Source organism: Chiloscyllium punctatum, chromosome 19 (assembly GCF_047496795.1).
Source record: "Chiloscyllium punctatum isolate Juve2018m chromosome 19, sChiPun1.3, whole genome shotgun sequence".
NCBI classification, from domain to species: domain Eukaryota; kingdom Metazoa; phylum Chordata; class Chondrichthyes; order Orectolobiformes; family Hemiscylliidae; genus Chiloscyllium; species Chiloscyllium punctatum.
In genome coordinates, this window is record NC_092757.1 from 45,298,737 (window position 1) to 45,314,552 (window position 15,816).

Below are 15,816 nucleotides of genomic sequence, written 5' to 3' on the forward strand. Positions count from 1 at the left end.
TGGCTGTGTCAAAATTTTGCAACACCCTCTCTAACATTTAGTAGATGCCACTGAATCTCAAAGACTGCAGCAGTTCAAAAAGGCAGTTCACCATCACCTTCTCCCGGGCACCCAGGGATGGACAGTAAGTGTCAGCAACACACACACCGTATGAATGCATTAACAAGAGAGTTTCCAAATATTATTTTTTTCACTGTTCCTAGGGTGCATCCAGTGCGGTCCTGATGCCTTCTCACCTTGAGGCATAGACAGTCGATCCAACACCACATCCTTATGAAAATTAGTACCTTGATTTCCTCCTTTTCAACTATGATCTGGGCAACATCATCTTCTTTGGTAAAGACAGTTGCAAATGATTTGTTTCATACTTCAGCTATGCCCCCAACTTCATGTATAACTCATTTCCTCGGTCCTTAATTGGACCAACTCCTCCTTTTATCCACCTGTTCCTATTATTATGGATGTACAATAATTAGCAAAAGAATCAGAGGCTCTGTGTGGGGCAAAAAAATGTATAGCAATTTGCCCAAAAGAATATTGGAAGGAGATTAAATTCGGAATTCGATAAATACTGGAATTGAAAAGGAATGAGGCTAAGGAGGATAAGGTACATTGGAAGTTCTTTCAAAAGCTGACACAGGCATGATGGGCCAAATGGTCTCCACCTACACTAGAGCATTTGATGATTCTTTTAACACTGAACTTGAGTTCACTTTGTGCATGGAAGGATCATTTTCTGGCAGATTGTTCGTGTGCGTATTGGAGCAAGAACAAGTCGATTATCTGTCTAAGTAAGAGTTGCAGTCTTTTGGACAGTTAATTAAACTTTAATCAAAAAGAATTATGTTTTGTATAGCAACTTATTTTCCTGTGGATTGTGATTTTTCTGTTTATCTTTGGCTCAACATAGGAGCAGGAGTGAGCCAGTTGGCCCCTCACTTTTTCCACCAGTCAGTTAGATCCTGTATTCTGTTCACACATTTTGGTCTTTTTAACTCTTTTAGACCTTTACCTAATAAAGTCTGATAAATTTCAGGTCAGAAATTTTCAGTTTACTCCCCCAGTGTTGTAAGATATGACTACGGTTGGCACCTGGTTGTGATAAAATCTTCCTGGGTAGCGTTGTTGCCACCAGCCGTTTTGTAATATAGGGCTTACTCATATCAAGTGGTGAAGGATTAACCACAAATAATCCTTTGTGAACTTGAGTAGCAAGAAGTAGTTTATTACATTCTAACAGGTTAAATTAAGTTAACTTAAGTAAATAAATAACACACAGAATTGCTGTACTGAGATCTGAAACAAAAACTGAGAAACTCAACACGTCTGGCAGAACATGTGGAAAGAAAATTAGAGTTAATGTGTCAAGTCCACTGATAAAGCACTAACTCTGTTTTATGTCCACAGATGCTACCAGACCTGCTGCATTTCTCCACCACTTTCTGTTTTGTTACTTTAGCATAAGGCCTGTTAACTACATTATCGCAATATAAGATACATTATTATCTTCTCTGAGATGATGACTAGATCTGTGCTATATTGCCATAGGCTGTAGAACTGACCAAAAAGCAACAACAAAATTAGAACTGACTAGCTGCTCCTAAATGCAATCAATTATATAAATGTGCCTGAGTGAGTGATAGAAATGGGCAAGGGCGGAACAGTGGGTGATAGGTCAGATGTGGTTGAGGGCCCTGTCAACCACAGTGGATGGGAAACCATGGTTATGGAAGAAGAAAGACATGTCAGCAGTGCTGTTTTGGAAGGTAAAATCATCTTAACACATACAATATAGCCCCCCCTTGCCCCTTCCCATCACTCACAATAGCGTGATCGGGACCCCTTATTCTCACTTTTCACCCCACCAGCCTCCGCATTCAAAGGATCATTCTCTGCCATTTCAGACAACTCCAGCAGCATGCCACTACTCAACACATCTTCTCCTGTCAGTACTGACTCTCCAACAGTGCAGCACACCCTCCGTACTGACTCTCCAACAGTGCAGCACACCCTCCGTACTGACTCTCCAACAGTGCAGCACACCCTCCGTACTGACTCTCCAACAGTGCAGCACACCCTCCGTACTGACTCTCCAACAGTGCAGCACACCCTCCGTACTGACTCTCCAACAGTGCAGCACACCCTCAATACTGACCCTTCGACAGTGCAGCACACCCTCCGTACTGACTCTCCAACAGTGCAGCACACCCTCAATACTGACCCTTCGACAGTGCAGCACACCCTCCGTACTGACTCTCCAACAGTGCAGCACACCCTCAATACTGACCCTTCAACATTGCAGCCCTCCCCTGGTACTGACCCTCTGACAGTGCAGACCTCCCCAGCACTGGCCATCCGGCAGTGTGGTAATCCCTTAGTACTGACCCTCCAACTGTCCAGCTTTCTCCTCACTCCCCCTTTCTGCATTTTGCAGGAATCGTTCTCTCCAGGACACCCTTGTCCATATCTCAATCACCAACGCCCCCTTCCCATGTAACCACAGAAGGTGAAACACCTGCCCCTTTACCTCCTCCCTGCTCACCATCCAATGGCCTAAACCTAAGCAGCATTTCACCTGCGCCTCCTCCAATCTTGTGTATTGTATCTGCTACACACAATGTGGCCGACTCTGCATTGCAGAGTAGAAGTCCAGTTTGTGCACAAGCATTACCCTGATCTTCCTGTAGCCAGTCATTTTAACACCGAGAACTGCTCGCATGCCCACTACCTACATCATACTATAGTGACCACAGATGGAAAACATCAGTTATGTCTTCCAACCCAATTGGTATCATACCGTTATTGAAGAAACATGGTAGGGATTAGTGTGCCTGTCATCTGTTGTAGGGAAATTATTGGGAAAAGTTCTGAGGGGTGGAATTAATTTCCATTTAGAGAGGCAAGGATTGATCAAGGATAGTCAGCATGGTTTTATCAGGAGGAAATTGTATCTAACAAATTTGATTGACTTTTTCAAGGAGATGGCAAGGTGTTGAGATGATGGTAATGCAGTTGATGTACTCTACTTGACTTCAGTAAGGCATTTGACAAGGTCTCACATGGCAGACTGGTTCAGAATTTAAGACCCTATGGTATCTAAGACAGTTTGGCAAATTGAACTCAAAATTGCTTTAGTGGCAGGAAGCACAATGATAGTCGAAGGGTGACTTTGCGATTGGAAGCTAATGTCCAGTGACGTACCACCAGGTTCAGTGCTGGGTCCTTTGTTATTTGTTATGTGCGTTAATGATCTAACAGGAATGTAGGAGGAATGATCAGTAAGTTCATGGATGACCAGAAAATTAGTAATATGATAAAACGTGAGGAGGAAATCCTTAGACTACAGCAGGATATAGATGGGCTGGTCAGATGGGCTAAAGGTGGCAAATGGAATTTAATCCTGAAGACTATGAGGTGATGTATCTTGAGAGGACAATTAAGGCAAGGGGGAACAAACGTTGAATGATAGAATCCTGGGAAATAAAGAGGATCAGAGAAAAGCTTTTCCCCTTAGGGGAGGAGTCAGTAAGCAGAGAGTTTCAAGGTACGAAGCAGAAGGTTTAGAGAGAATTTGAGAAAAAAAAACTTGTCACACAGAGGATTGTGAGTACCTGGAACCCACTGCCTAAAGGGCTGGAAGAGCCAGTGTTATGGATCAGACCAAACCTCTTCAAAACATATAAAGGAGAAGCCGAGACCCTAACAGGCAAGTGTGAGGTGCTGTGTTTCCGACGTGATTCAATTGGTCAGACTACTAGGCTTTAAGCAAAACTCATTTTATTCTTGCAGTTAAAATTTAAACAAAAATAATTGATGTAACTTTAACAACATCAACATGATAGTATATAATTTAACTCCTATTCATCAACTATTCCCATAAAGCAGCAATTCATAAACTCTTGACAAAGGCAAATTCAGCAACTTGGATTTCCCTCTCTTGCTATCTGCCCCATTGAGAAGGAATACCAACAGAATGAATCTAGCAGCAGAGAGAGACAGAGAAAGAGATAGAGAGAGAACTCAAGCATTTGCAGCAGTAGAGAGAGAGCAGTATGTAGCAGCTCCAACTCCAAACATACCAACTTGAAAGCAAAAACTAAAACCCACTCCACTGTGGGTGGAGGCTGACTTCACCCACTCACGCTTCTTTTGTCTAAGTTATAAAAAACCCAAAACTATTTACTCTGCTTTCCATGGAGCAGACATTAAGGCATCAGGTTTACAACACATCTCTTCAAGACAAACAGGACAGAACAAATCCCTCTTAAAGGCGTATCTCATCACAGCAGGAACCATTAAAAAATTAATAAATATTTAGATGGATACTTTCATCACCATTGCATACTGGGCTACTGACCAAATGCTGGAAAATAGAATTTGAATAGTTAGATGTTGGATGGATACAGTGGGCCAGAGGGCCACTTTCTGTGCTATAAAAACTTTATACCTCTCTGACTCTGTTTCCATGTGTTTTGTGGGAATAATTGCTTCCAAAGGATGTAGAAGATCCTTTGGCACTATTCAAAGAAGAACAATCGAATTCTTCCCAAGTCCTAGCTGATGCTTTTCCCTCAAGCAGCATTGCTAATGGCCATATTATCTCTAATTTTTTATCTTATTGTTTGTGGGAGCTCACTGGGCACAAATTTGTTGCTACGTTTCTTATAATTGTGAACAGATTCAAGCGTATTTCATTAATTATAAAGCACTTTGGGATGTCCTAAGGTTGTAGAAGATGCTATAGAAATGCAGTCTCTTTTTTAATGCCATCAATAAGGATTAAATATCCTTTTAATTAATGGTAATTTAATCCATATTCATTTAAAGATTCTCTAATTTCAGTACTTCCTGTCCCGCAGGAGTCAGTGAAAATGCATTAAATGTACCAATCCATTCTTGCACAAGAATCTGATAAAGATCAATGATGCTGGTAGCCTTTTGCAGCAGTAATATCAGTGCATCGGGTCACACGGTGACCAGGAGTGCAGCAGATGGAGAGCATGCTGATGATTGAACTGTTCCTCAGCTGTTATTATGGCAGAGTTTTAGTGCAGATTGGCCTTGACTGTGCCAGGAGCTCCGCCTTTGCAGAAATTCTTGCCTGAGGCACAGAGACAAGTGATTTTGGGTCCTGCTCACTCCTAAACAGTGAGGTGTTTTCTTGGGTTGGTTGGCTGAAGTCTTTTTAATGAATGCTGCTTGAAGCATGGATCTAAGTGAGGTAATAAATTTTATTGCTTTATTATGATATTGGTGTTGTCAGATAGTGGTATATTTATTTGTCACTGTCTTTTTGTAAAGTGTGGGAATTTCATTTATTTCCATTTCATTGTAGCTTTCATTTTCTGTTCCACATTTAGCTGCTGTTTCCCTTCCCATAATGAATGTGCTGAAACAAGCTGATGTTGTAACCTCAAGTGCCTTACTGGGTGTTAATTTGTCTGGTGTCAGCTGTAGTCAATGGTCCCAATCTTATGAATTAGAAGGTTGGGGATTCAAGCTCCATTGTAGAAACTTGACCACATCTTCTGCTGTTGCACTGAAGAAGTACTGCACTGCTGGAGGTGCTGTTTTACATGACAAGTTAACCAAGGCACCATTGCACCTTTAGTAGGCATAAAAGATCACCAGAAGTAAACACAAGGGGAGTTCTACCTGGCTCAAACCTATCTCTTAACCAAAATCACTGTAATAAATGATACAATTATTCATCCTATTACCGCTGTGGAACCATACTGGATGCAAAATGACTGCTGGATTTCCCTACATTCCAAAAATGGCTAAACTTCAAAAGAACTTAATTGACTCCAAAGTGCTTTCGAATGACCTGAAGTTTTTTTGCACTAATTAGAGATGGCTGATCAGATCTTGGTTTCTCACTCACCACTCCAACCAAAGGCAGTCCTGCACTCACTCACTGCTACAATGAAATCTCAGGCTGGATAATGTAGTTATATCTCTAAGATAGTACTCCAAATCACAGCCTTCTGACAGCATGTCAGAAATGATAATGCTACCAGCGAAAATTAGAAAAAGGTATTAGAAATCAAGGTTGAGAAATGGCGAAGCAAATCCTTTTATTCAAAGTAATTATTTATATTCCATTGTTAGAAAAATAGCTCAGTGAAAAATACTGAAGGGCTGATAATATATTTGTGTAAAATAATTGTGCTATGGAATTCTCTCAGGCCATAGAGTCACAGAGATGTACACCACGGAAACAGACCCTTCACTCCAATTCGTCCATGCCAACCAGATATCCCTGCCCAATCTAGTCCCATTTGCCAGCACTTGGTCCGTATCCTTCTAAACCCTTCCTATTCAGATGCCTTTTAAATATTGTAATTGTACCAACCTCCACCACTTCCTCTGGCAGCTCATTCCATAAACACACCACCTTCTATGTGAAAACAATGCCCCTCAGGTCCCTTTTAGATCTTTCCCCTCTCATCCTAAACATACGTCCTTTAGTTCTGGATTCCCCCCATCCCAGCAAAAAGACCTTATTTATTTACCCTATCCATGCCCCACATGCTTTTATAAACCTCTATGAGGTCATCCCTCATCCTCCAACGATTCAAGATTTCTTTTGTCACAACCCTGGGATATTGTGTTCGCTTTTCAAGTATTCTTGATTTAAACAAGAAACAGCCTTGGAGTATTGTGGTAGGGGCTGGGCTTGAAAATGGGAGAGGGCCAGAGCCAGCAGATACCAATGGAGAGGTGAAGCTAGATACAGTGTAAATTGGGTAAAATCAGAGTTTGGGAAATGAAGACGGAAGCATTAAAGGGTTTGTAGCTTCTGCAACAAAACATCTTTGATAGTCTTAGAGTCGATGTAAATGAACATACAAAATAGGAGCAGAAGAAGAAAATTCAGCCACTTGAGCCTGCTCTGCCGTTCATGAAGATTTATAGCTGATCTATTTGTGTATTGAGTTTCACATTCCCATCTGCCTTTGTCATCCCTTGATTCCCCTGTCTAATAACACTCAATTAGCATTAACTTTAAAAATATTCAATAACCTAGCTTCTGCCGCAGGGTATTCCAGCGTTACAAAACTCTTAAAAGAATTCTCCTCATCTTTGTCCTAAAAGGGTTACCTCCAATTTTAAAACAGTGCTGCCTAGACCTGGATTTATTCACAAAAGGAAACATCCTTTCCATGTCCACCTTGTCAAGATCATTTAGGATCTTCGAGACTTCTACCAAATTGTTCTTCACACTTCTCAACTCCATTGGAGAAGCAAGGCCAGCCTGTCCAATCTATCTTGAAAAGACAACTTATTCATTCCAGGGATGAATCTAGTAAGCCTTCTCTGAACTGCCTACAATGCATTTACATTCTTGCATAACCAAAACTATTATTCCAGAAGTGGTCTGATCTGTGACCTGTATGTAACAGTTTGTGGGGCCAGGAGAGAAAATATTGGCATGGCAGCCATTTTTTTGAGCCTGTCAAGACCCATTAAGATTCCAAAATGACATCCATACTATACATGCATAATTCTCACATAAAGTACTCTGGATGTTATATTGATAAGGAGTTATCTGTTGTTCACCTAATGTTGGTTGCAGAACAGCTGATGGTGCCCAGCAGTGTGAAATGCTGAAATGCTGATTTGAGGCAAGGACTGATATTTTGGAGCTCCATGCTCCACTCTAAGCCCTTTCTTAACCCTCCAAAGCTGAGCGTATATTCAATAGTTGTGAAGGACCGTTGAGGGTGAATGGCTGTAGGGAGGATACTGTAGTAGCACAGGGTCTTTGAGGAACTGACTTTATTATGAAGCAGGAGTGTGGTGATGTCCTAGAAGCCATTTTACACACTGATATCAAAGATTTGATGACAGTAAGCTGAGATTTCAAAACAACATTCTGAGTTTCCACTGCAGTTCTGAGATATTGAGTGGACCCTGCTAGGAGGTTTGCTTGTGTGGTTGGGGACATTTTAAACTACTTTAGTGGGTGATGGGGCACAGAGTGAATGTAAATGATTAGACTAAATTAGTTTAGGTAAAGTTTGGAAACGGGCTCTTTGGCCCAATGAGTCCACACTGACGCTCTGAAGACCCATTCCCTTACACTTACCCCTGACTAATGCACTTAACATTATGGACAACCTCGCATGGCTCATTCATCTTTGATTGTGGGAGGAAACCAGAGCACCCGGAGGAAACCCATGCAGACAGCGGGAGAATGTGCAAACTCCATACAGACAGTCGCCCGAGGTGGGAATTGAACCTGGGTCGCTGGCACTGTGAGGCAGCAGTGCTACCCACTGAGCCACTGTGCTGCCCCCAAGTTAGGAACAAAGTTTAATCAGATATAGAATGAATACTGGGACAGCCCAGTAAACAAAAAAAGACATGGGCATGATAAGACACATGGGAAGACTGAAAAACTGAATTTTAATGCAAGGAGCCTGACTGATAAGGTAGATGAGCTTCGACCATAGAATAACACGTGGGAATATGATATTGTGGTAGTCACTGAGAAATGGTTGAAGGAATGGTAGAACATTCTAGAGGATTCCAGAGTCCCAATTTTTTCTTAAAGCAAAGAAGGAAACCCTGTGAGGAGTTGTCTCACTCATTAACCTTGGAGTTAGCTCTGAATATTGTAATTTCTGTTGCTGCTTTGTGTATGAGAGAGAGAGACAGAGAGAGCTGGTGGAAGGAGCCTTTTGCAGATGGCGTGGACCAGCACTATGAACAGCAGGTATAAAGTTTGGAGGAGGACCCTGAAGAGTATTTCTTCATCACAAGAGCTTCCTTCTTAAAGAAACCTCAAGTTAAACCTAAACTGTATTAACCTGAAGAGTGGCAGGTCAAGGAAGAGGCCTACAATGGCACTGACTGCGGCAGCAACGCCAGGATGAGTTGGACACAGCTCCATCCCAACCGGGGGTGTCCTGGAGAGCAACGAGCAGGTCCAGGGCTGGCCCGCCCAACCTGGTCGCACAGACTGAGCTGAAGCTCCAATTCCGCAGTTAAGCCCAGGCGCTGGATGGAGCAGCAGCATCGGTGAAAAGGACGGACTGCAGACCAGTGGCAGCGTCAGATGGGGAGCAGGAGTTATGAAACCCACACATCCCCAGACCGTAGCTCCAGCTTGGACACAGCAGTGGCAGGAGTGGCAGCAGCAGAGGGGCTGTGACTGAGACCCCAGAGCCCATTACAGAGACCCCATTCAATGTCAAGCAGTGACTGGAGGAGCAGCAGGGGAGGAAGGAGATGAAGAAAGAAAGATGAAGTAAGATCCTGCATTATATTCAGTGTTTCAAGATGGCTTAAGAGTTTAGTGACATTTTGCATATAACACACAAGAAAACATTTTTTACTTTTTTATGTACATGTGGCAACAAATCTAAATCTATAGAAGTTTAAGGTGTGATTGGGGGTGATGTAAGAGAGATGGGGGGGATTGCATTGTTGATAAAGAAGGCCATCACTGCAGTAATGAGGAATGATGTCTTAGAAGACTCTTCACGTGAGGCCATCTGAGTAGAACTTAGAAATTTGCAAAAAGAGTGATTACTTTGCTGCAAACATCCCAACAGAGAGAATTAGATGAGGAGACAAATAACAGAAAGGTGTGAGAGGGTAAGGGCTAATGTAATAGGGGATTTCAACTTTGCTAACATTAACTGGGATCTCCTTCGTGTGAAAGGATTCTTTAAAGTGACTGCAGGAGAATGTTTTGTGCCAGTACACAGATAGTCCTGCTAGAGATGGGGTAGTGCTTGACCTATTCCTAGGGAATGAAGTCAGTCAAGTGGTTAAAATGTCAGTGAGTAAACTTTTTGAGATAGTGACCATAACTCCGAAAGTGTCAATGTCATTATGGAAAGGGATAAGAACAGTGCAGAAGTTTTCTCTAAACTGGGGGAAGGCTAATTTAATGTCATTAGACAGGATCTGCCAAACATAAACTGGGAACAGCTACTTGTGGGTAAGTCTATGTTTGGAAAGTGGGAGTCTTTCAATTCTAGTATTATGAGAGTCCAGGACCAGCGTGTTCTACTAAGAGTGAAGGGCAAAGGCAGCAAGTCCAGGGAATCCTGGATGTCAAGAGTTTGAGAAAGAGAAAAACAGGAGCAAATGTTAGATACATAGCATTAAATGCAGAGGAGGCCCTTGAAAAGTAAAGAGAGTGTAATGCGGGGGATGGTGCTTAAAAAACAATATCTGACATTTCTGTTTTTGTCTGCTAGCCATGACTCCTTGATTGGGGCAGTTATTCAGTGAACTTATATTCTATGAGGTCCACCTGACTGACCTCATTACAATCACTACAATCTACAAGATGTCGAGACTTGGTGTGACAGAGTTATACAGCATTGTAACAGGCCATTCGGCCCACCATGTCTTTGTGACCAACGAACACTATATTATACTAATCCCATTTACCTGCACTTGGTTACCAGCCTACTATGCCTTGGTATATTAAATACTCACTCAGATGTTTCTTACATATTGCAAGAGTACCTGCCTCCACTCTCTGTCAGGTTGAATTCAAGTTGAAAACTCACCCCATTAGATGGAATAGAAAGTATTAGATAGCCTTCAAGTTCTAACATTGGAACTATAGAGTGTGTGTGGATGTGCTGTGTTACAACACACAAAAAAAACAGAGGCTGAATGCCAGGTAAAGTGTTCAAGGTTAAATTGATAGATTAATGTTGGGGAAGGCAGTCAAGGAATGAAGAATAAATGTGGTTTCAATCACACTCTACAAAAGATGCATTGTTTAGAGGAATTCATGTGTGTTCTTACATGAGCAACAGTATCTATGGTGACTGCTGACTTATTTTTGACCCTGGGAGAAAGTGCGCACTGTAGATGTTGGAGTGTGGTGCTGGAAAAGCACGGCAGGTCAGGCAGCATCCAAAGAGCAGGAGAATTTATGTTTCGGGCAAAAGCCCTTCATCAGAAATGAGGCTTGTGGGCCGGGGGAGCTGAGGGATAAATGGGGTCAAGTACGCTGAGAGTGTGATAGGTAGATGGAGGTGGGGGTAATGGTAATAGGTGGGAAGGAACATGGATGGGTAGGACAGGTCATGAGGGCGGTGCTGAGTTGGGAGTTTGGATCTGGGATTAGGTGGGGGGAGGGGATATGACAAAACAGGTGAAATCCACATTGGTGCCATGTGGTTGGAGGGTCCCAAGGCAGAAGATGATGCGTTCTTCCTCAAGACGTCAGGTGATAAAGGTTTGGCGATGGAGGAGGCCCAGGACCTGCATGCCCTTGGCGGAATGGGTGGGGGAGTTGAAGTGTTTGGCCATGGGGCAATGGGGTTGGTTAGTCTGGATGTCCTGGAGATGTTCTCTGAAGTATTCTGCAATTGGACATCCTGTCTGCCCAATGTAGATGAGACCGCATCGGGAGCAATGGATGCAGTAAATGACAAGTGTCGAAATGCTGATGGATGTGGAAAACCCCTTTGGGACCTTGGACGGAGGTGAGGGGGTAGGTGTGGGCACAGGTTTTGCAATTTCTGTGCTGGCAGGGGAAGGTGCCGGGAGGGGAGGGTGGGTTTGTTGGGGGCGTGGGCCTGACAAGAGAGTTGTGGAGGGAATATGGATAGGGGTAGGGAGGGAAATATATCTCTGGTGATGGGGTCCATTTGTAGGTGGCAGAAATGGCAGAGGATGATGCGTTGTATGCGGAGGTTGGTGGGGTGGAAAATGAGGACCATGGGGGTGCTGTCCTTGTTGCGGTTGGAGGGGTGGGTGTGAGGGCAGAGGTTTGGGAAGCAGATGAGATGCACCAGAGGGCATCAACGACCATGTGCAAGGGGAAATTGCGGTCTTTGAAGAAGGAGGCTATCTGGTGTGTTCTGTGGTGAAACCGGTCCACCTAGCAGCAGATGCAGTGGTGGCGGAGGAATTTGGAATAAGGGATAGCATTTTTACAGGTAGCAAGGAGGGAGGAGGTGTAATGCAGAGAGCTGTGGGAGTCATTGGGTTTGTAGAAGATGTCTGTTGAGTCGGTCACTGTTGATGGAGATGGAGAGGTCCAGGAAGGGGAGGGAGGTGTCCAAGATGGTTCAGGTGATATTAAAGTCGGAGTGGAATGCATTGGTGAAGTTGATGAACTGTTCACACTCCTCATGGGAGCACAAGGTAGCGCCAATGCAGTCATCAATGTGGTGGAGAAGAGGTGGGGAATGGTGCCGGAAGATGGATTGTTCCACGTACCTGACAAAGAGACCAGCATAGCTGGGCCCATGTGGATGTGCACGGCTACCCTTTCATCTGGAGAACATCTCAGAAACACTCACACCAACTAACCCCACCGCCCTTGCCTGAACACTTCAACTCCTCTCCCACTCCGCCAACGACACACATGTCCTGTGCTTCCCCCATTGCCACACTCTAACCACCTGATGCTTGGATGAAGAATGCATCATCTTCTGCCTTGTGACCCTCCAACCACATGGCATCAATGTGAATTTCACCCCCCCACCTTATCCCAGATTCAAGCTCCCAACTTGGCACCACCTCATGACCTGTCCTACCTGTCCATCTTCCTTCCTACCTATCCGCTCCACACTCCTCTCCAATCCATCACCATTACCCCCCACCTTCACATTCCCAGCTACCTTCCCCCCAGCCCTACCCTCTTTCATTTATCTCTTATTCCCCCAACTCTCATTCCTGATGAAGGGCTCTTGCCCGGAATGTCGATTCTCCTGCTCCTCGGATGCTGCCAGCACCACACTCTTGATTTATTGTTGACCCTGACTTGTTCATTGACTATTTCTACTGAGTTTGATAGAGCAATCTTTGCAAAAAAAGGATTCCTCATGCAATCTATTCTCTACATGGAGCAAAGCTCGGAAAGTGGGTAGGCGGCCGATCAGCTATGATCTCATCAAAGGAGAAACAAGTTGTTGCTGCTGTGCTGTGTTCCTGTGAAATCAGAAACTAAAATGCTGTAAAAGTGTAGCAGGTCAGAGGCATCCTTAGAGGGAACAGGCAATTGATGGTTCAGAGTAAGTCCTTAAACTAAACTGAAGTATGTAAAAAAGGAAAAGAGAGAAATATAAAATGTAAAGAGGAATGACAAAGCATCATTCCAATGATAAAACTGATCCATTTCAGCCAAATAAAGGAAAGAAACAGTGATAAATAGAAGGCGGAAACATGCTGAAATAGAGGGAAAGCTAAGGAAAACAAGGGAAGATATGAGAGTGTGGAAACCACCTGATTAAGAAAACACCGAGTTAATGATGAAAGCATGGGTGATAGGCCTAATGTGGTTGAGTGCCTTGTCAACCACAGTGGGTGGGAAATCACGGTTTTGGAAAAAGGAAGCCATGTCAGCAGGAAGGTGGTATCATCTGAACAGATGTAGGCGCAGGAACTGGGAGAATGGGATGGAGTCCTTCCAGGACGTGGGATAGGAAGAACTATAGTGAAGGTGGCTATGGGAGTCACTGGCTTTGTAGTGGATGACAGTGGAAAGTTTATTCCCCGATATGGAGACAGAGTGGTCAGGGGAAGGAAGGGAAATGTCCGCAATGGACAGTGTGAAAGTTATAGAGGGGTGGAAATTGGAGGCAAAGTGAACGCACCTTTCAAGGTCTAGGCAGGAGCATGAAACAGTCATTGATGTATCGAGAAAAAGAGTTAGATTAGATTACATTACAGTGTGGAAACAGGCCCTTCGGCCCAACAAGTCCACACCGACCCACCGATGCGCAACCCACCCATCCCCCTACATTTACCCCTTTACCTAACACTACGGGCAATTTAGCACGGCCAATTCACCTGACCTGCACATCTTTGGACTGTGGGAGGAAACCGGAGCACCCGGAGGAAACCCACGCAGACACGGGGAGAATGTGCAAACTCCACACAGTTGGGAATTGAACCCAGGTCTCTGGCGCTGTGAGGCAGCAGTGCTAACCAGTTGTGGGAGGAGACCAGTGTTAGACTGGAGTTCAACATGTTTAAGTTGTGAACCCATTCCTACTCTTTCTTTTAGCATTGCTTGTTACAGTCTCTATCACCTTGTCTCCCCTCCCCCCGCCTCAGTGCGACTGTTCTTTCAAGTCTGGCATTGTTCTGCTCTTCTCAACTTTTAATCACTTAATCTGAACTATCGACTATCCCCAGCATTCTAACCACCCCCCCCCCCCCCCAACATTGCATAAAAGCTGCCCCCTCCACAATTCACTTTAGCTCTCATGAAGAGTTGAAACGTTAGCTTGCTTTCTCTCCATCGTTAAAAATCACGCAACGCCAAGTTATAGTCCAGCAGGTTTATTTGGAAGCACTGGCTTTTGGAGGGCTGCTCCTCCATCAGGTGGTTGTGGAGTACGTATCTCTGTTTTGCTTGTCCTAGGATGGATGTGTTATCCCAACTGAAGTGGTGTCCTTCACATTCAAGCCAAATAGAGACATGCATGAGAATTCCTAGAAGCATGGCACTCCAACCGAATTCTATCAGCAAACACATTGACTAGGATCCCATTTACCTCGCTCTGAGAAAAAGAACCGGAAATGATATCACCACACAAAATGGCATCACCAACCCAAGGAAATCTAAACACATAAATAAAAACTGGGCCATACCACAGTGCTTCACTGGGGGCTCACTGATTATGTTACCTAGTATGGGGATGAAACATCTGAAAATGAACCTTACAGCTCAGCGAGCAAACTTACATCCCAAACCTCAACCTGAGCTACAAATCTTCCCAAAACTCACTATGTATTTATGATTTTTGATTAAAAAATCAGAATTGATTTCAGCTTTCTGCTGGGATCCGTGACTGGGAGTTCAAATCACTAAGTGTTATGATAGTATATCAAAGAAAGCACTCTGGTAATCTGTTCTAATCTAACTAGTGGCCAGCTCCATTCCTAGACTTGAGAGTTCAGTATTCAAGCAAGAGTTCAAATGGATTCAGTGCTATAATTGAAAGTAGAGAGCCTTTCATCTCTACAAATCCTGACTTGTGGTTTTCAATTGGAAGCAAGCTATGATTCAAACTTTGTTTTGCACCCTGAGTTTGTGTCAATTTGCCATCATGTAAAACCCAGCAGATATCTAAACCTTATGGTGTAAAAACGCAGCAGATAGCCAGATTCCATTGCGTAAAATCCCTTTAGACAGCTGCACACCATTGCATTTATGTCCAGTTGTTAGCATTTCTAATCATAGCCATAGGGTTTATTGATTCATTCTCACTTGCAATATTCTTTGAGTAAACAATCAGTACATTGGCGAAAGTGGGTACTGCAGGTGCAGGAGATTAGAGTCAAGATTAGAGTAGTGCTGGAAAAGCACAGGTCAGGCAGCTTTCGAGGAGCAGTAAAATCGACATTTGGGCAAAAGCCCTTCATCAGGAATGAGGCTGGGAGCCTCAGGGGTGAAGAGATAAATGGGAGGGGGAGGCGTGGAGCTTGGGGGAAAGGTAACTGAGAGTGAAATAGGTGGATGGAGGTGGGGGTAAAGGTAATAGGTCGGAGAGGATGGTGGAGCAGATAGGTACATTGTCCTTCACCTTGTTCCTCGGCAACGTGTAAAGTCATTGCAAAGATCAAAATCTGAATGTTGTTGTTAATGGATCTGGTGGGTGAATCAATAGAAAAACCAACCTTTTGTCAGTATTCCCCAGATGTTAGCTTTGATGACTGGGAAGTGGTTTCAGCTAAAAGTTTTTAATGAGGAATAGATTAGTGAGCTGAGTGAGTCATAGTAAGGGTCTCACTAAGTCAAGCCACTGAAGGTGGGGGCTGTCAAGCAAGGAACCACGCTGGCTGGTTAATCACCTCGGAAACAATTGGGCAGTGCTATTT

General features: G+C 43.8%; 1 protein-coding gene across 11 annotated transcripts in view; it reads left to right on the forward strand.

Annotated features, from left to right (window-relative positions):
• Positions 1-15,816, forward strand: part of camkk1a (calcium/calmodulin-dependent protein kinase kinase 1, alpha a) — a 263,571-nt gene that overhangs the window by 140,939 nt on the left and 106,816 nt on the right. Inside the window, exon 1 of one of the 11 annotated variants that reach the window (XM_072589314.1) lies at positions 5,134-5,221. The exons of the other annotated variants lie outside the window; for them this stretch is intronic. Coding sequence (XP_072445415.1) covers positions 5,207-5,221 — 15 coding nt within the window. The 5' untranslated portion in view covers positions 5,134-5,206. Of the gene's footprint in view, positions 1-5,133; positions 5,222-15,816 lie in introns of those variants that run through there. 11 annotated transcript variants of the gene reach the window in all.